This window comes from Protopterus annectens, chromosome 1.part1 (genome assembly GCF_019279795.1).
Source record: "Protopterus annectens isolate FY-2018-M chromosome 1.part1, PAN1.0, whole genome shotgun sequence".
Taxonomy (NCBI): domain Eukaryota; kingdom Metazoa; phylum Chordata; order Ceratodontiformes; family Protopteridae; genus Protopterus; species Protopterus annectens.
The window spans coordinates 780877268-780899047 of record NC_056726.1 but is presented as its reverse complement, the minus strand read 5'-3'; the positions used below and the strand labels follow the sequence as shown (position 1 = coordinate 780899047).

Here is a 21780-nt window from a genome sequence, read left to right as displayed (position 1 = left end):
GTAATGGGCAATTTCCTCATTTTGCCCACAACCTGGTTCCTTCAGCATCCAAGCTTCCAATCAAACTTTGGTCATCTAGGTTGTAGTCAAGGCTTCATCCCTCAATCTCACACAGTCATGTGATGCTTACCACTCTTAGACAAGTGCCCACTACAACATTTCCAGAGTGGAGAAGGACCAACAAGGTCGGTCAGAGGTGGACTTAATCAGCCTCTGAGTTTTCATAAATGACAGGCCATCACAGGGAAGAAACTTAATCCTTGCCTGTCCTAAAAACAAAGGCTTCTTGATTCTTGGACATCCTTCCAAGCACACTGAGAGCAAGGGAAAAGGATAATCTCTTTTGCTACAGCTCCAAAGTGGGGCACCGCATGAGTATCAGATGTGCAAGGAGTTAGATGTATTACAGCAAATCACTAGGGGTTGCAATAGAGTTCTGGTACAACAGGCAGAAAAAGAGGCACTAAGTCTGGAAAAGCCTGTGCAGGGTCTGACAGTGATGGCATTGGAGAATGTTTCCTGACTGTAGGCTAACATCCACAGAGAAAAATCTCACTTGATGTTAAAGTGCTAACAAACATCTGTCAAATGGATCCACTTAATGGGCTTTAAAGGCAAATAATGACACAATGGAACCTTGTCAATGAATGCTAGCTGTAAAGGTCTGCAGGATTTTAAGGAAATAGAGACGTCTCAACTCTAAGTGCAACCACCAAATCCAAACTGGTGGACTTGGACTACTCTAAAGGAAGAAAGTTGTGAATTAGCACATCACTGTTCAACCCTGAGAGTGGTGCTGGGGAAAACCCTGGGAGATACCCCCAACATGGATGAAGTATACCTTTCACAGCTCTCTAAGTAGCAGCAGACAAAAAATGTCAAAGAAGATGACAAAAGGTGCAAACTTGACCCTTTGCTCAAGAAAGTGGAGAATGCAACATTCACAGGAGAAAAAGTGCATGACCAATATAGCATTTAATTATTTTCCCTACTCAGTATGAGGGACTCTCCTGCCAGGCTTACTTCTTGGAACCTTCAAAAGCATGTGTCTATATTAGAACATCGAACATTCAAAATGTCGAGTGTTCTAATATCGAACCCTAGCAATCGAAAAAAAAAAATAGAACATTCAGAACTGCAAATTTTTTCCTAAGGAAAAAATTTGCTGTTCCAAAACACATACAAACAACACAAGCACACCAAACAAACAGCAATCCACACACATACATCTAAACTCTTACACCTAACCCTACACTAAACTATATATACACACACCACTAACTATCCACTTACCTTAACCCAAACCCTAACCCTAAGGTCCGTCACTATTGCACAGTCACCTCACCAGCCCTAACTATAACTCACCTAACCTGCCCTAACCCACACGTCCACACAATCGCACACTTACCTGACCCATGCTCTAACCCTAACTCACACGCCCACACATTTGCACACTTACCTGAACCCGACCCGTAACTTTCCACCAGAGCACTGAAAATAGCGAAGCAACAGAAACGGACAACCAAATTCTTTCTCTAGGAAAGAATTTGGTTTCCTGTTTCTTCGATATTTACAGCGTTCGCTGAAAACGGGTCAATATTAGAACACTCGACAATTCAAATGTTCGGTGTTCTAATATAGACCCCAAAAGCACTACACTCAGAAAGCTGAAGTAGGCCCGTAGCTTCTTTCAGCTTCATCTTTGCCTGGCTGGACTGAAGTACTGGCAATTCAGGCAGTGCTTTAAGTCAAACCTCTAAACAAAGTAAGAGAGACAATACCAGTGTGGTTCTTGGCATGTGATCTGTCAACTACGAGATCAACTTGGTTTAGCTTCAAGGACTAATGTAAGGATCCAAATCTAGACCTGGGGAGAGGCAAAAAAAGCAATGAGTGTTGTAGGGAGCTAGTAGTGTTCTCCTAGTTGTAACCCCCCCCCAACCGTGTGAACAAGACCAAAAAAATACTGCCCATCTGAGAAAGCAAAACAGGAAATGCACAATCAAGCATTCTAAATCATATCCTCCCAAATGCAATGGTAAAACTGTTGTGCAAGTTTCCACATTGTATTGCTTATGAAAGAGTCTAAACCACTGCCTAAAGTATAAAGGCTTCTCTTCTATGTGGATGCCATTCACAATAAGCTGCTTTCAAGTTCTCAATTTAGGCTGGGTGAAACGCTGTACGTACAGGCAAAGTTCGAGAATTTATTTACTTTGTGAGCACTTTGCTATACTAAAGGATGTGCACCACTATTCTTCCATTTACTTTTACCACGAAGTACAAAGCAATGAAAATTGAAAACTATATCCTAGCACTTTTCTTACTAATGGAAACTACTTCAGTATACGGTTCGAATAAAACTTTTAAAATCAGCAGAAGCAGCAAAACAGCCTCTGATGTGGCAACCCATTCACAGTTACATCTTCAGAAACAATAAAATTAATTCTCTAAACTTTTCTAGGCTTTATAGGTTCATAGGTGAATATTAGGCTAACTGCCCTGAAGAGCCAGTTTAAGCCTACTCAATGACTTAAAGTCAGAATCAAACATGGCACCTTGTGTCTATGAAGCAAAGACATTAACCATTACTGCTCCAGACATAGCCTACAATGAGAGAACAGGAGCAGCCAACATAGAAGAAAGAACGGCACTAAGGAAAATGAAGTCGGGGAAAGCAGCAGGCTCAGATGTGTTCACAGCAGATATGATAAAGATGTTGGCTGAGATAAGGGAAAAATGGCTCCTGAGGATACTTCACAGCAGTTTGGAGAGCATAGTCCAGACAAGAGAATAAGCACACTAATGCCACTGTTCAAGAACAAGGAGACATGCATAACTATGGGCAGTACAGAGGTATGAAACTCTTGTCACACTGCATGAAAATTTTAGAGAGGGTGACTGATACACAAATATGCAGAGTAGTAGAAAGTAAGACAGGAGATGAGCAGTTCAGATTCAGGTCAGGACACAGCACAACCAATCCGATGCTTGCAGTGAGACAGACAGTTGAGAACCTAGAGATGAGGACAGAGTCCAATTGTGCTTTCCTAGACCTGGGGAAGCATATGACAAGGTCACAAGAAAGCTGATTTGGGCAGTTCTGCAGTGGTTCAAAGTCCCAGAATCACTGGTAGAATTAGTGCAAGCTACGCACAAGGGCCCACTAACTCAAGTAAGGACTTTGTTCGGTCTTACAGAGAGGTTCCCAGTGGGAGTGGGTGTGCATAAGGGTTCAACTCCGAGCACACTGTTGCTTATACTGGTGATGGAATACATTAGCAATCAGGTTGGAGAGGATAGAACAAAGCTGCTGTATACAGACAATGTGGCATTACAGGCAGACTGAGCAACAGATTCAGGAAAGAATAGGGGGAAACTGAAGGGACATGGAATGGAACTGATACAGATAAGACAGTTCTAATGATAGCAAATGGTGGAGTTCAGAAGAAGCTGAAAATCGAGACAGAAGGGAAAATAGTGGAACAGGTTAACAGATTCAAGTAACTGGCAGGGGTGGTTGAGGAGATGGGAAGTCTGAATGAGAAGGTGAAAGCTAGAATCAGAGGGACTGCAGCCAACTGACACATGTGCCAGGTGTGGTGTAAGACAGAATAATGTCAAATAAGCTGAAAAGTAAGGTGTACAAAACAGTGGTACTACTGTATGGCACGGAAACCTGGGCAGTAAAGGCACAGCAGTTGAGGAAGATAAAGGTAATGGAGATTAAGTGCTGGAGACAAATGGTAGAATGCACACTGTTAAAGTAGATAAAATTGCAGAAATGGTCAAAAAGAACAGATTATGGTGGTTTGAGCACATGTGCAGGAAAGCATAAGACAATCTAGTGAAGATGATTTGGGACAGACAGGAAGAAGGCAAAAGAAAACAAGGGCATCCAGCAAACAGGTGGATGGATTGTGTGACAGAAGACTTGCAACAGTCAAACATGAGTGCCAAAAAAAGACAGGAGAGTGACACTGAATAGCGTGATGGTGACAGTTGACATGACACCCTAACCCCATTTAGAAATTGGGGAAAAGGGGGTTGATGATGATGATGATTCATCTGTATGGGGAACCTCTCACTGAGTTTTTGACTGAGGGACATCTTTGCTCCTTTCTCAATTCAGATATTTTTTTCTCTGAAGCTCCCATGATTATATGGCACATCATGATGTCCCTTGTCACACTAACAGAGCACCTAGGGACTCAGCTTGCCAGCTTTCCCCCAGCCACAAAGTGAACACATTTCCTGTAGCAAAAAAAAAAAAAAAAAAAAAAAAAAAGGACCCTACATTATACTAGGACAAATATACAACTGCTCAGCCTGCAATGAACTTTAACAGCACACACTGGATAGAGGGGATCCCCAAATGTGGGCAGGGATGGAAGGGTAAATAGAACTTACCAACCAAATGACAATATAAGAACCTTTCTGCTATGTGTGTGACACTATGGTGCCTTCCTTGATGGGAAGAACTCCAAGCAGTACAAACCCTGACCTCTGGAAGCCATGACCCACAATGTTTTGTAAAGGTGTGAACAGATGACCAACTGGCCATAACATAAACATCAACAGTAAATATATTTTTGAAACAAGCTCTTACAACAGCCATGCTGCTGGTAACAAGGACTCAGACAGTGTTATTTTCCAATGGGTGGGTCACAGCCTAATGGCAAAACAAGACAGTTAGAACTGAGTTACAAGTCTATGAGAGAAAGGTCTGCTGAGCTATCCCACAGCAAGCAATATGAAAAATTCTTCAGCCTTCCGTAATTAATGCAATTACTTCATGTAAATCCCAAGCCAGGAGTGCATTTCCATACTGTGAATGTCTCTTATTCCCTTGTTCCTTCTTGCTCAGGAAAAAAAAAAACAGCAGATGGATGGACAGATCAAAAATATTCCTGAAACCAATTTCAGGCGGAAACATAAGTTGACCACAAAGAACAACTGACCCTGAAGAAGACTATACATGGTTGTCTACAAACAAGTGCCCAGCAACAGGCATCTAATACCTGAAGAAAATCCATGAAGTATGTGGTGACCCTGCTACCACCAACCCAGTGCAATCTGTTGCAACACACGCTCCTCACATGTGCAAACGATACCGTGAATACTGTAGCTGTCATCAAACCTAGAAGGCATAACAAAATCAAAGGTTTGGACCCTCCATTATATCCTCAGAAAGCTAAGGATATGCAGGCTAGAACAGCTAACAACTGATGAGAAAGAGCATCAAAGTTTGTGCTGATGAAAGCAACTGTCTGAGATGGAATACAAGATGAATTGTCTCATTTATGAAGTCCCCACAGAATGCAAAAAAAAGAAGCACCCATCTAAGGATGTTACCAGGGAGTTTCCTGATATTTGACTGTCTGTTGGTAGCCCTAAGTAATGGAACTCAAGAATCCTTTATCCTGCAAGACCTCAGTCAAAATGGACAGCAACCTGTTAAACATGCTGGCTGCAGAACAAAGATCAAACATGCTGGCTGCAGAACAAAGATCAAACCGCAGATCCATAATGAAAGTGCAGCCCACCCAGTGTACAGCAAAGGAACATCCCATGGGGACCAAAGACATTGATGTGCCAAGAAAGCGTTTATTACATCCAGTGCCACTATTTGACTGCCTGCAACAGCAGGGGTATGTCCCTTGAAAGTTACCTTCTAAAACTTGATTTACAGGACATAATCACTTAAGGCAGAAATTCAAAATATGTTTGTAGACACTGATGAGTCCCACAATGAGATGCAAGCATTCTGTCGCATTCAAAACTAGTACAGAAGAGAAGCAGAATCTGCCTGATCCAAGAGTTCAGCAGAAGCTGCCTGATCTCTGACTGAAGACCATTCTGGGGAGAACTTAAGTAATCTAAGACTCAGTCACAAGAATTGATGTTTACAACTCACTGGTCTTTTGTGGTGGCTTTCCAAACCATAGTAAATTATATGCTCCCGCCAAGAAAAACCCTAAACAACAGTCATGACTGCAGTCATGGTGCTGTTATGGCCCCTTACTGGAATAGCTGGGGAACGACAGCCTGATGCTGTACAGCTGCCCACAGTATGTGCATAGCCTTTTGTTTGGATATAGAGTTGGTTTGGTCTAATAGCAGAAGAGCAGCTATGGTAGGGGTAAACAGAGCCACACAGGTCCTCCAGACAAACAGCTTGCTTGTTCTTCTGGAGGTCATTGATCAGATCCTCAGAGAGAGGCAAAATGAGCCTCTTACAGAAGGGGGCATCCAGAATGGCCTTTAACTAGGCCACTCTGAAGAAGCCTGTTACCCTAAGTCACATCATCAAAACAGTCAAAGTTGCAAGACATTTGGAAGCCCATTGTGAAAACTGGAGATAGGATGAGATGGTCCTGATGATCCTAACACTCAGACTCCGAGGGCTTAAAGCTTTTACAGCATCTTATCTAACAGGAAGACATGCATCCTAGACGGACAAAACATCTGACTGAAGAGGTTCATTCTGACATCATCATATAATAAATGGTAAAATATGTATTTTATAACAAAATGCACAACTATGAATACTGATTTCAAAATCAGGGGTATTCCATTTTTCTAAATGATGCAGCCCTAAAATGTGAAATATCTGTATTTCAACTTTTTGTTAATAATGAAGCAACATTTTATAGCACATCAATCCTTATTAGCACTGCAGGAAAGATGGAAACTAGTGGAAGAACACTATTCTGCCCACTTTGTTGAAGGCTGAGTGCACTGTACTTGCAGTCAAGTAACAAGGTAAAATGATGTGGTCTCTGGGACGCCGTGCAGGACCAAGCAGATCATGCAACTTCTCCCTGGGAAGCTCAGCCAGGATCTCTTTCCATTCAGATGGCAGAATGCAAAGGATGTCAAAGTCTTCTTGGCACAAAAGCAGCAGTATCTGGGTACTTCCAGACTGTGCATAAGGCAATCTTAATGACAAGTGTAACAAGGGAATGAACTAAGGCTCCCCTTCTTCCCCAGGCATTCCTGAGGACAGAATACAGCCATGGGACAAATCCATGGTGGACTTCTTCAATCCACTGGTTTCTCCAAAGCAAATGTTAACTGGTGGAGAATTATAAAAACGAAAGGTTTCTCATGTCTCAGCTTTAATGACCGCTGGATACTATGACTCCTCCCAAGATAGAGCAAGGGAAGGAGAATGTTAGGGTAAACAAATCTGGCATGCAGAACCCAGAGGGATATGGTAAAAGACAACACAGAGCCTACTTTTGAATAGAATCTTTCCATCACTAAAAATGACACAGAGGTTTAAAAAAGATAACTGGCTAAACATCTGGTGTCATTCTAGGGAGATCCAGTATGTGTCAGCATGGGATGAGATGTTTGACAACCCTATGTGATTCACCAATGACTGTCTTCACTTCTCATTCCAAGACTTCCACATGCTAATGTAAGCTTTTGCTGCCTCCACAGCAAGTTTTTTAGGCAACAATGTCCAACTAATGAACCTTCAAACCTAACCTCCAAAGCAAATCAACCACTGGACCATATCAATGTGGCCCAACTTAATGCTAGAAGTCTAAACAATTAACTGTCATACTTTGAGGTCCTCTTGTATCTGAAGCACAGCATATCCATGTTTGTGTTGTTGCAGAGATATTAAAGTGTCTGGAGAATAACCCCTCAATGGCTGGGTTTTGTGCTTACCACTTGTTTGGATCAGATGGAAACTGTGGTGACATCTTTACACTGGTTAAGGAACCCACTACCTCAAGAAAATACTTACTACCACAAATGGTCTTTAGAGAGATTCAAACCATGCTAAATAGAATTAATTATCAGATCAGTGCAGGCTACATAACTCCTTCCATGTCTCCAAAAAATCACATAACATTCCTAAATAGTGGGAATGTTTTTATCCTAGGTCATTTTAACAATCTGATGATTAACTGAAAGCAAACCTACATGGTTTTATAGTGGTCCTCTAGCAAGAAAAAAACTTCCTAAAATGATACAGCAGAACAAATGACCCTCAAACTATGGAGAATAACAAACAGCTAGATAACTAGCTAAAAATGAACATAAGAAAATTAAAAGCTTCATCCCACGAAGTCAGTCTACTGACAAAAGCCAAAGACAACCCCACATCTTTTTTTTAGTTAAATAAGAAAAATAAGAAATAACATACAACATTGCTCCTAGCTTATTTACCATGGTACCAACTACTCAGATCAAGGAATAATGCTAACATACTGGTTAATAAACTTAGTGCCAACTTCACCTGAGACATCTTTTCCAAACCCACTTTCCCCTAAGGGAATCATGCCACCAATAATCACAACAGAATACGCACTGAAGGTACTCTGCAAAACAAAGACTACCTTATCCTCAGAGCCTGACTAACAATGTACCAAGTTGCCTAATTAATAGCACTGGTGGACCCACTCCTGAAACTCTTCAATGAGAGCCTGTGAACTGGCTTTGTCGTTAAGGAGTGAGACACAACTGATTCAATACCACTCCACAAAACTGTTACCACCTCAGACTCCAGAAATTACAGGCCCATCAACTAACAGGTCTTGCAAATAACAAGCTATGGAATGTTATTTACATGGACCTAATTAACTATGATATCAAAAATCCTCACAATTAATTCAAGAAATAAGGAGAGTGGAATTTTGGATGTAGATCCTTAAGGAGAACAACAGCAACACAGAATATCATATTCATAAAGTAACAGAAAGCATTCTAAGAATTAAGCTCACATGAGAATGGAGAAAGCAGATTTGCTGAAAGGGATTAGTGCAATTAGAGGTACAGAGAATATGAAAGAAGGGGCTGGAATGTACTGGGGAAAACTGGCAAAGGAACCAATGTATTGGGAGCAAATATCTACAGGGGAAAGGTAATAAAATGGGAACAAGCTAAGATGACACATGGACTGCAGGCTAGAGACTGCCTTCCCTATCAGAAACTGATATCTGAGTACAGACAAAGAGAAAGGGATAAGAGAAATCTGTGTTAAAGACCTGCTCTGGCAGAGTTTTTAATTGAATCTAGAACAAAAGTTATTTTTAAAAAGGGAAAATTAGCAGGCATACATAATACTGCATGATAACAATAGGAATTAATCAGAGGTGGTTAGAAAGGATTGGGAAGAATGACAGGACAAGCAATTTACAAGAAAACAATGAGAAGACACATTTATGGCTCCCAAATAAACAAAAAAAAGTCTAGAAGATTTAGGATTTTTGCTTGGAAGTGTTTGCATAGGTATTTTTTATACCCCAAGCAGACTCCAAAATAATTTTTCCTCAGGTAGATGGCAAATGTAGGAGGTGTGACAGGGAAGGTACTGGAACACATGTTTTGTGAGTATAATGAGATGGCAGACTTTAAAAATTCCCTACAGACTACTCTGTCAGAAATACAGGATGAGCAAACGGGTGTAGCTAAGAAAATTTTGGATATAGGCTCTGAATTGCCTAGATACAGTAAAGCCTTGTTAAGATTAATTTTGGTGGCTGCCAGAAATGCAATGACTAGAAAATGGAAATCAAAGTCTAAACCAACTGCATTTGAGGTATTAAATATTGTAACAGATGAAAAAGAACTGAAAATAGGATCTTTAGAAAAAGGTTAGGATCAAGTTACATAGAAAAAATGGAAATTGTGGGAGTGATGCATGCAGAACAATGTTTTGGAGAAAAAGTCATAGTTAAGTGAAGGCAGGAATTGGTCAATGCACGTAATGTTAAACTGATAAATATACAAAAGAATATACTTATGCATAAAGTCTGCAACTGGGAATATTCTAATATAGTTTGTTTTCTTTTATATAAATGTACGTTTGTCTTAAGTGATAATTTGATAAAGCTGTTAAAAAACTTACCAGATTTTACCTCAGCAGTCTGGCTTTGTCAAGGGCAAATACTATCTAATTAATCTTGTAAACTGCTTCAAAACGGTTTCGCAGGTTGTTGATTGTGGACAAGCTGTCCACATATCATACCTTGACCTTGTCAATGCTTTCAAAAGAATGCCACACACAAATATAATAAAATAAACTATAACTTGACCCATGTGCAGTAAGGTGGATTGCCAATTGGCTTACTGTGGAAGTGGACAGCATCCTTTGAAAACATGAAGGTAACCAGTGGAGGGCCCACATGGATCTGTTCTGTGACCTCTTCTGCTTATCTGCTTCTCCCATCCCTGTTTATCAAATGAGGATCTCTGTTTAAAGTCTGCAGATGATTGCAAGGTAGGAGTCTATGTCTAGCACCCTCTGACATCCATGCATTCCAGCAGGAACTTGTACTTGTCAATAGCCAGTGCAATAAAAAAGGGTTCAAGCTTAGAGCCAAAAATTGCAACACTCGGGGTTACAAGAGTATTCTGGATGCTTGTGAGGTTCTTGGGGAGATGAGTGCTTTGTTCCAAGTGCGACCACTAGACTCTAGTTGGGGGTACTCTAGGGATCACAACCTAGATTACATATATATCAAAACTGGGCTCTGGCTATTCGAATGATGGACAAAATACATTTCCATCCAACAACATACCCCTGCAAAATGGCTGCCAGGGATGCACCTTTTACAGATTTTCTCATCTTTTACAGAGTTGAAAACAGGACTGAACTAAAGCCCTTGCTAGATGAAGTATATGATACATAAAGACTGTCTGGCTACCTCAGACACAGACTTAAATCTAGAAGGTTATGGCTACTATCTGCCCTCTACTTTCTTCACCTTCTAATTCTACTCAAGCATAGTCCAGGCCAGGACACTACACAAGGGACTCACTCGCTTGACATCAAGATGGTAAGTCTCAACCATCAATATTTTTCTAATGGTAAGTAAGGAAGGCCAGGAAGCTTCACCTTCCTGCATCTTTCAGGTAACCAGGTTGAATTGCTAACATGACTGTTAGGGTTTCATGTCGTGATGCTTTCTCGTGCATTTCTGCCAATGATGCAAGTCCTGGACCAAGACTAAGCATCCACACAAACACTTAGCTATCATAGCTGACAAAAGCATAAACTGCGGAAAGTTTTCCTAGCTAAATACTGGGATCAAGATCCAACTGTGTGAGCAGCAGAAATGAATTTGAAAAACAAGTCTGAGCATCTGAGCATATACGCTTAAGAATGAAATGCGACGACACAAGGTATGTCATCAAAAGGCAAATGAATCCCCCAGCGCACAGCTTTAGCGACACACATACATACATATGTATACAATTATTTCAAGCACAGGCATTTATGCAATTCTAGCTTGCCAATATACCAAAACACCTTTTCCCATAACAAGTGTCCAGGCTGTTCTTAAAAATATCTAAACTAGTACTTGCTTTAATGTAATTTGGTAGTCTGTTCCACGCATCAGCTACTCTGTCAGAGAACCAATTAGTACACTTCTCATTCCTATATTAACTTCTACATACATTGTCTGATGATTCTCTAGTACTTTTTGTTAACCTCAAACATTCCAAGAGGTAAGTTGTCACTACATGCCCTATATACCTGAATAAGGTCTCCTCTTAGATATCTGTAAGAGACACTGTAAAGTTCAGATATTTTAGTCTTGCATAATAACTTAAATTTTCACATTCATGGATGCTCGTGGTATATTTCTGCTGTCCTCTTTACCGTTTACTCATGCTTGTTTTCTTATAGGGTTTCCATACAGGGAAACTCAAAAGAGAGGAAGGAAGGCTATTTGACATCATACACCCAAGAAGGCGGGATCATCATCAGATATTTACTTCCTATTATTTCACTTGCATTCAAATCACGTTGAAAACAAAGGAATGACAACCCACGAGAAAATAACTAAAAAAAATCAAACTGAACACACACATCTGCAAAAGATGCAGTTAAAGACTAGTTTTGAATAAAAACACAAAAAGGTAAAAACATACAAAAACACATGGTCAAAGGTTCGCACAAAAGGTTTTGGAGTCATCAGAAGCATTTGAAAACCATCTGTAGTTTTATCATCCAGGATTTCCATTGACTGCTTTGCTTCAAACTGGACCTATAAAAGAGAAAGAACATTTGTAACAGATTAATTCTGCTATAACACATGCAAAAAGGCAAACTTCTAAATTTCAGTGTGCTTCTTTCCTTAAACTATTTCATATGTAGAGGGGATTAAAGCAAGTCTTTAAACAAATTCTAAGCAGGCACAGATAAGAAGTGGTTTAGATCATATATAGCAAAGGGCTAGTCTGATAATGCAATCAGCAAAGACATTTCATGTCTTACTTTCCACTATGCTAGATAACCAGGAACAAGCTTAGGTCATCAGTAATCAATGGAAAACTCAAAACACCTACAGCCAACTTGGATGCAAAGCAATAATTTTACAGTTCACAATAGTAGCCCTGGACTTTTAAGATTTTTTTTTATACATCAGTTAACCAATAAAGTCCACTGGACTAAGTGTCCCTTTTCAGGTACAACCCAGAAGCACTGCCTGGTTAAGTGACTTGTTCAGAGTCCCACAGTAAGCATATGCAGGTGGAAGGAATCAAAACCTGCATCCTGAGATACAGGTATCAGCTCACAGCTCAGAACCTTATTACTGCATACAAACTGCCAGATCTAATGAGTTCTTCTAATGATCACCATGTTTCAGATTTTTCCCACTGCTCCAAAGATGTACCCAAAGTAAGAATCTCTCCGGGGTCTGACAAAATGAGCAGAAAGCAGCAGCAGCAAGGACTACTGCCCACCTCAGTAATGAATGCTAACGCTAAACCTAATCCTACACCGTGCCTTTGAAAAAACATTCCTATGTTACCACCATTACTCAAATTTCAGCTGAATGTGGTAGTGGAGTGTTTGGGACAAGATCATAAAAAGATCTCTTTGGCTTTTACTATGCTGGGTTTTTGGCAAATATGCTATATGATGGAAAGTATGCTACATGATATGCTGATATCAATGTTTGGTCGTTCAATGTTTGTGCATTTCTGTCATCTACCATAAACCTATATTAGGTACAGTTTGTCTCAAACACTGCTTTCGTTGAAGTTCCCAGTCCATCCTATTTATGTGCTAGCCCCAACCCAAACCTTTCGTCCTAACAGAAGTATTATTCAGACAAATTTGGTCTGGTGGTTTTGTTTGGTTAAGTTAAAAAGAGACACCCAAAACCCTATCACAAAAAGAGAACATTTCTTTCCCTTCTGCTATCAGCCGTGTCTCAACTTTTTCATTTTTTTCAGTTTAGTGAATTTTGAGTTGAAGATGTTGAGTGAAAGAATGTGAACAATTCTTTAAATCAAGATTTGTTAATATATAGGGTGAGGGTGTGTGTTTAAATATAAACATAATACAGACAGATATACATAACAGTATATATGCATTGTCAATATGCAAAAACACAAAGTGACAGATGTCAGCATTTTGAAAGTCAAAATATTACAAGACTCAAAAAAAAAAAATACTAAATCAAAAGGATCATAAAAAGGAAAGAGAGATGCCTTTTGAGCTCCAATTACTAAAACTCCATTATACATTCACACCAAATTTGTCAGAGAAGTGCTAGTACTAGAGAAAGGATTCTTCATAGGTAAGGTGCAAGGTTAGGGTTATAGCAGGCATTAGTAAGGGGGCACATGGGGTGTTTTGCTTCAGTGTTTTGACTCGAGGAAAAACCCTTTAAAATTTGTGACACGGGGTCACAAAGGAGATGAGAAGACAACTGCATAAGAGATCAGTCTGCCAAACAAAGTGTGCATTTAATCTAAAAGCTGGAAATACTCATTCAAAAAAAGAACAGTCAAATGTAACAGGTGGGAGTAATAAAACTTTCTATTATAATGGCTAGTCTATTAATAGTATCATAAAAGTAAATGGCCTTACAAGTATAAATACTGAATTGTATTACGAAATGTAGTTCTGGTAGCAATGTTGCAGGAGGCACATCTGGATAGAAATGAGCATGTGAATTTGACATGGGATTCCATGAGGGACATTCAGCAGAACATCAGGAGCAAAGGAGGAGTAATAATACTGATCGCTACAGGAGCTCTAATAGTGACATAAGACAGGAAAACAGGTAGTAATGGTAGATTTGTGACAGTATGGAACTACTGTCAGGGGAGAAGGAATAAGCTTGCATGTAATTACATACTACCCAAAAAGTAGAGTTGTATACACTTAACATAAATGTAGATGTTCGAGTGCATTCACTGTTGCAGTCATCACATTTGGGTTATCCTACCAGGAGTAGACCTCAGTCGGCCCGAATACCAGAGGCTTAGTATTTCTGCACCGGTTGCTGTCGCTACAGGACTAACGTCAGGTCATCAGTGGTATAAAATCAGGCAGCAGACGCCATTACATCAGTTTTTCTTGTCCCAACTGTCAGGAGCCCCCAAACAGGGAGCTAGGTTATGGTGGAAGAACACCACCAGTAGAAAGTAAATACACAAAAATTCCCCTGTAAGGAGAGAGGGAGAGAGAGAGAGAAGGGGGATGGAAGGGGCGGGGGAACCAGGACTGCAACACTGAATACACTCAAACATCTACATTTATGGTAAGTGTACACAAGTGTACTATGTTCTTCGTGTTTCACTGCTGCAGTCATTACATTTGGGTTGATTCCCAAAGCTGAAGAAAAGGGTGGTGGCAGTCAAGAAGGCTGGGGGCTGGCTAGGATGCCCTGCAAGATGGCGTTAGCGAAGCCTGCCCTGGATTTGAAGATAGGCAGGTGGTAATGCTTGGTGAAGGTATGAACAGAAGTCCATGTTGCAGCCTCCAGGGTATCCCTGGTGGGAACCCCTCTGAAAAAAGTTGCAAAGGAGGAGGATGCCCTGGTGGAATGTGTCCTGACCCCCTTTGGGGGCGGTTTCCCATGCTGTTTGCAGCAGAAATGGATGCAGTGTGCTATCCATTTGGAGATTATTTGGATATGACTTTGCCCTCTACCCCTGCTGCAAAGCAGACTAGGAATTGGTCAGTTTTTCTAAAACATTCAGTCCTATCCAGATAGAATCTGAGCTGTCTGTGCACATCTAGAGAATGCAGAATCTGAGCTGTCTGTGCACATCTAGAGAATGCAGAATCTTTTCCCCCATGTTTTGTGGGTTAAAGAAAAAAGTGGGCAAATGAATGGATTGGTTGAGAGCCATACTGGACACCACTTTCGGCATGAAGGATGGGTTGAGACCCTGTCAACATGGGAAATTAAGGGCTCTACAGCCATGAGTGCTTGTAGCTCTGAAACTCTTCTAGCTGAAGTGATGGCCAGAAGCAAGGCCGTTTTCCAAGAGAGGAATTTTAACTCTGCTGAAGCAGCAGGTTCAAAGGGGGGTAGGGTGAGCTTTTCCAACACAAAGTTAAGGTCCCATGCTGGGGTAGGAGCTCTTCTGGGTGGCCTTAAGTTGTTAGCCCCTCTTAGGAACTGTTTGATGACAGGGTATGGGAAGAGAGGTGGCTCTGTGCTGTGATGAGCAGAGATGGCAGAGGCATGAATTTTAATAGAAGAGAAGGCCAGACCTCTGTGCAGTAGGTCTGCTAGCTAATCCAGGATGAGAGGTAGGCAGGGCTGTGCTGTTTCGGCTCCCTTAACCTAGATCCAGGTGCAAAACCTTTTCCACTTGTCAGCATAGGATTTTCTAGTGCTGGGATGTCTGGCCTCACAAAGAACATCTAGGACTTGTTTGCTTAGGCTGGCAGCTTGAGGAGAGGTCAGGGAATAAGCCAGGCTGCCAGGCTGAGGGTCTGCAATTGGGGATGCATGAATTCTCCATTCTTCTGGGTCAGAAGTGTTGGGATCTTCGGTAGGTGCCATGGTGGCAGGGGTGAAAGGCTGTGCTGTAGTGGGCAACAATGCTGGCATGGCCAGTCTGGGGAAATCAGGATTGCCCTCAGTTTTTCCTCCCCAATTTTGAGCAGTACCCTTTGAAATGAGTGGTAGAGGGGGAAATGCACAGACCAACAGGTTTACCCACTGAAAGGATAGAGCATCCACTTTCCAGGCCTTGCTGTGAGGTTCCCTGGTGCAGAATTTGTTAAGCTGATAATTGGAGTGGGAGGCAAAGAGATACACCTTCGGGGTGCCCCATTTCTGGGTTACAAGGGTGAAGTTTCTGTGGTCTAGCTGCCACTCGTGTGGGTCTAGCAGGTTTCTGCTCAAGTTGCCTGCCAGAGAGTTTAGGGAGCCTGGCAGGACTTGTGATAGTAGGTGTAGTTGCACGGCTGAGGCCGTGTGCCAAAGGGTCATGGCGAGCCTGCAGAGAGGATAGGAGTGGATCCCTCCCTGCTTGTTGATATACCACATCACTGTGGTGTTGTCTGTTTTGATCAGTAGAGGTCTCGGGGAGAGTAGGCGTCTGAAAGCTGCCAGGATGTGCTGAACAGCTAGCATCTCTTTTTGGTTGATGTGCAGATGTATTTGATTTGGGCTTGAATGTCCCTGAATGCACCTACTGTCCAGGTGTGCATCCCAGACATAGTCTGATGAGTCTGTGGTGACGGTCTGGGCAGTGTGGGGTTGTGAGAAGGGAAGACCCTTGTTGTGGTTGTATGCTGCTGCCGACCAAAGAACATCTTTCCTTAGACAAGGAATCACTGGAATGACAGTTTCCAGGTCTTGAGAGTGTTCACACCAAAGGCTTTTTAGGTACCATTGTAGTTTCCTCAAATGCAGTCTGGCATATGGAATGAGTAGAATGCAGGAAACCTTGAACCCTAGAGCTTGCAGGATTTTCCTTACGGATAACTGGGTTCTTGTGACTAGTTGAGAAAAGTAGCCTGTCAGATAAGCTTGTTTTTCAGGAGTAAAGAATGCCATCTGGGATGCTGTGTCCAGGCTTGCTCCCAGGAATACAATTTTTTGTGTGGGTACTAGTTTTGATTTTTTTTTTTTGTTGATAGTACATCCCAGGGAGTTCAGTAGGTCCATTACAAAGGTCAGGTGCTATAACAGCTTTTCCTGACTGTCTGTCTCAATCAGGCAGTCGTCTAATTAGCAGTAAATTTGAATATTTCTTTGTCTGCAAAAAGCAATGGCTGGAGCCAGGAATTTTGTGAAAACTCTGGGAGCAGTGAATAAGCCAAAGGGAAGCGCAGAGAACTGAAAGTGCATAGATCCTTTGCTGAAACGTAGATATTTCCTGCAAGATTCCCTGACTGGGATGTGTAGATAGGGCTCTTTTAGGTCTAGGGTGGCTAACCAAGCATCCTTGGGAAGCAAAGGAAGAAGCTGCTGGAGGGTGAGCATTTTGAATTTTGGTATCACCAGAAAGGTGTTTAGAATGGATAGATCGAGGATTGGGTGCCAGGTGCCCTCTTTTCTGGGTACCAAGAAGAGTCTGGAATAAAAACCGTGGCCTATCTGGTCTGCAGGTACATGCTGTATTGCCCTCATAGAGAGCAGGGAAAGGACTTGCTTTTTGGCCTCTGTCCACTGGTTTGGAGGGTGATCTGGGAACCCTTTTGGGGTTGGCAGAGTGTGGAAATAAAAATGTGTATCCCTGGGACACTATGGTGAGGACCCATCGGTCGTTGGTAATAGAAGCCCAGGTGTTTGCATGGAAGGAGAGTTTTCCTCCTAGGGGCACAAGCAGGTGGGCAGAAATAAGGGATGGAGGTGTGAGTTCTTACCATAAGGGTGTGGCTTAGCACTCCCTGTTTTTGAAGGGGAGGAACTCCACTGCTTAGATCTCTGCATTCCCTGGGGCTGCTGTCTGGGGGGTCTGCTTCCCCTGGGTCAGGGCTGGAGGGGTCTGGAAAGGACCAGTGCTTGGAGGGGCAATGATTACTGAACCTCGGAGGCTGGACTTGTAAAAAGTCTTTAACTGTCTGCATAGATTTAGCTTTTTCTTCCATCTTTTTTAAGACCTCTTCTGCCTTGGTGCCAAACAGATTGTCTTTGCTCAATGGTGCGTCCAGTAATTTTGATTTTACATTGACTGGCAAGGTCTGTTCCTTAAGCCAAGCATGCCTTCTAAGGCCAGAACCAGTGACTGCTTCCCTGCAAGATGCTACTAGGGCGTCAAAGCCACATTGCAAGGTGTGCTTAGTAACTTGGCTTGCAGAATGCATAAGCTCTTGTAATTCTTTATTTTCTGCACAAGCAGGAAAGGAAGATATATTTTGTTTGAGGAGTTCCATGGTATGCTGCTGATATTTCAGCATGTGAAACTGACAATTTAGTGCTCTAACAGCAAGAGTTGCAGAGGTGTACACTTTTTTACCCTATCTGTCTAAAGCTCAGGGATCCCTGTCTGAGGGGGTGGTATTCTTAGCTGAGGTTGCTTTAATTCCTTTAGGTCCTTGAGAGATTACCTCTGGGTCAGCAGTAGGATGTTTGAAAAGGAATTTGTGAGAGTCAGGGACTCTGTAGTACCTGTCAGGTTTCCTGAGAGCAGGAGGAAGGGGTGTCAGGAGTCCAACTAGATTCCATAAAAACATCAACATCAAGGACAGGAGGAATGGCCAAAGGTCTGTGCTCTAGTAAATCTAAGAATTCCCGGAGTCTCTTTTTTGACCGAGGGTAGTCCTGACATTCCCATTGTAAATGCTCCCTTAACGTATGAAGGGTTTCACCAAATGAAAAATCCTTGGGTGGCGAGGCAGAAGGAATGGATTCCTCTGCATCAGAATCCTCATAAGCAGAGAGGGGTTGCATGTCTTCATATTCAGAAGCATCAGAGTCATCGGACTCCTGTTCAGATACAACTACTGGGGATAAGTCTCTTTCTTTTGGAAGGGGTAGCCTGGCTTCCCCTAATAAGCATAATAAGGTCTTCCGCCATTTTTAAGCATTTGAGATTGAGGCAAGGAAGCAGGTGCCTGAGCTTGGGTAGTCGTTTTTTTTTGGCGTAGTTCATACCCTGGGCCTTAGAAACTCAGTAGTTTAAGAAAGAACTGAAGATGCGAAAGAAGTCATCGGCTTGTGTCAAGTATTGGTAGTGCAAAGTACTTCCTCGGAAGTTGGTACCTGCTCAGCGGCTCCGGACCCATCCAAGGTAGAGACATCCACAGGATCCTTAGTCGAAGGAGAGTCTCATGGCATACTCTACTCCAAAAGGGTCTCTGTAGTGGCCTGTAAACCCACAGAAGTGGGCATCAGGGGCTGCAAAAGAGCCTCACTGAGGACCGGTGAACTGATGACTATCTTAGCGGAAACATCGTCGGCAGTTTTGGACCTGTGCGGTCTGTCTCTGTCTTTATCCTTATGTTTTTTTCAGAAGATCGGTAGTCAGATGGCTTACCAAATACATATCAGAATTCGAGGACTGAGAGCAAAAATATCAAGCAACAATAAGGGCCCGACGACGTCAAGTTCTGGTGTCGAACAAAGCACAAAAGTGACAGCAAGGGATGTCATGGACTGGGCCTAAACAGGTGATGCAGTAAGAATGGAAGTCTCTGTGTGGCATTTGCTTTCCACAGGCAAGACCGTTGTTAACTTTTTCTGACATCGGTTAGAGCAAGAAAAAAGGATCCCCAATGGGGTACTTAGCTTTAGAAGACTTCAACTTCAATTCCGAAATGAAAACTCGGGTAGCGGCCAACCGGCACTCGTGTAAACTGTTTCTGCTTCGGGCTCCTCAGCAAGAAAGATTGATGTAATGGCTTCGGCTGCCTAATTTTATACCACTGACGACCTGACGTCAGTCCTGGAGCGACAGCAACTGACACAGAAATACTAAGCCACTGGTATTCAAGCCGACTGAGGGCTACCCCTTAGCAGGACAACCCAAATGTGATGACTGCAACAGTGAAACACAAAGAACATCTGCTATTAGGAAGCTTGAAATGACTTTTGGGAGAAATAATCAGCTTTCAACAAATATTATTTATGGCTGGGGACTAGAACTTGATTTGCAGTAGTGTGGATGCATCCAAAGAACCTAGTAGGGAAATATAACAAAAGATGGTCGATGTCTGAAGAAATACATGAGAATATTTGGTATGGAACATGTGAATTCTGCAGTATGAACTCAGAGGCCTTGCGTATTATTCCCCAAGATAAAATAACTGAGCTAGAATGGATATAAATTACAATGCACAGGAGCATGTATATTTAATCAAAGGCCTTCACCAACATCCAATAACTCAAATAAGGCACCAATAAAAATTATAACAAAGATGAAGGGCAATGAATTAAAAATCATACAGTAGCAATTTCCTACCTACCTGTTAAAAAGAAAAGAATTTATGGAATGGAAAGTGGAAATGATTCAATAATTATTATGGAAGATGTACATTTTTCAGAAAGGACAGCCAGAGTGGAATAAAATAAAAAAATAAGGTTAAAACATAGTAGAAATAAAACAGAAAGAGAAGCAGGAAAGAAGTAATTGGGGATGACAAGAAAAAGTAATGCAGAGTACAGGAATCTGACAGAAAAATATGAGAAGCAAACTCAGTGCTAAAGGGAAAATAAGAATGTATTAGAATAATATGCATGAATTTAGAAACATTACTGGTAAACAACTACTTTTTGATAACAATTACAGAGCACAAAAACTTTTAGCACAATGACTTGTGGAACAGAAATTAGAAAGGGCTGTCACCAAACCTAAGGGATCCATTGCAAGAAAAATAACCATAGATACTATAGAGGTATTACAAATTTTCTGGAAATTTTATAAAAATATGTATAAAGCAGAGGAATGTAGAAACCAAGAGAAGGTACAAATGAAAATACTTATGGAAGTCTTAATTATGTCAATGTTTGAAGATGATGAGGCTCAAGAATTAATAGCTCAGACGGGAAGAGAAGAAATAAAACAGTGATGAAAAAAATCAACACAGAATTCCCCAGGAACAGACTGTATTCCAGTGGAAGGTAAGAAAGTGATAAAGATGTGCAAGGTTTTGTTTAACAGTATTTTAAAATGGGGTGAGGACCAGCATCTTGGAAGAAAGATGTGATGGCTGTATCACCCAAAAAGAGTAAAGACCTTTCAGACCCAACTTGATATAGACCCATTTCAATTTTATACCATGATTATAAAGTGTTGATGATGTCTGCACTAGCTAACATAATGGCAAAGGTGTAAACAAATTTGACAGGTACGTATCAATGTAGCTTTGCAGGCGGGATGGAAACATCTGACAATATTAAAAGAGCAATGATGATCCACAGAGAAGCAGAATGTAAGACATACTACTTTTGGGGGTCTTAATAGTAGAACCCATTCAACAGAGTCAGCTGTGACTTCATGGATAGGGTATTGGTAGCACTTCCGTTTCCTTACAGAATAATAAGGTTAAATAGGAGGATATATGAAGGGGTGGAGGCAGGAATTTAACTGGGAGAGTTCCTCTCCAACAAACTGAACAGAGGAACAAGACAAGGGTGTCCTCTTTCCCTCTTATTTGGTTTATATTTAGAGTCACTAGCAAAGAAAATAAGGGACACACAAAACGTCAAGGATACAAAAAAGTTGGTTTTACTTGCAGACAATATTATTTTTACTTAAAGTCCAGAAAAAGGACATTCTCCGTTACAGAATGTTCTTAAGACAGTTTCAAGTCACTTCAGAATATAAAAATAAATGAAAAAAAAACCCAAAAGCTAAAGCAGTACCCTACTCATCAATGCATGAATTGGTTAAGCAATACCCATACTTAAAGGAACTTAAGTATTTCAGTGTATGGATTAAAAATAATGCTATTACAATTAAACAAACAGAAGACAATGCAAAAAATGCAGCAACATTAAGCTCTTGATAATGAATATGCATAGTAAGATATCAGCCTGAAAATGGTTGTGGTCCTTTTAGTCTTATACATAGGTCAGGAAAGTTTTTAGTATTCACCAAAAGCAGAAA

The 21780-nt window shown here is 41.3% G+C and overlaps 1 protein-coding gene across 2 annotated transcripts in view; it reads right to left on the bottom strand.

Annotated features, from left to right (window-relative positions):
* Positions 1–21780, bottom strand: part of NOL6 (nucleolar protein 6) — a 1772660-nt gene that overhangs the window by 1236829 nt on the left and 514051 nt on the right. For both annotated transcript variants that reach the window (XM_044078098.1, XM_044078107.1), the window contains exon 11: positions 11899–12014. In XM_044078098.1, coding sequence (XP_043934033.1) covers positions 11899–12014 — 116 coding nt within the window. The remainder of the gene's footprint in view (positions 1–11898; positions 12015–21780) is intronic.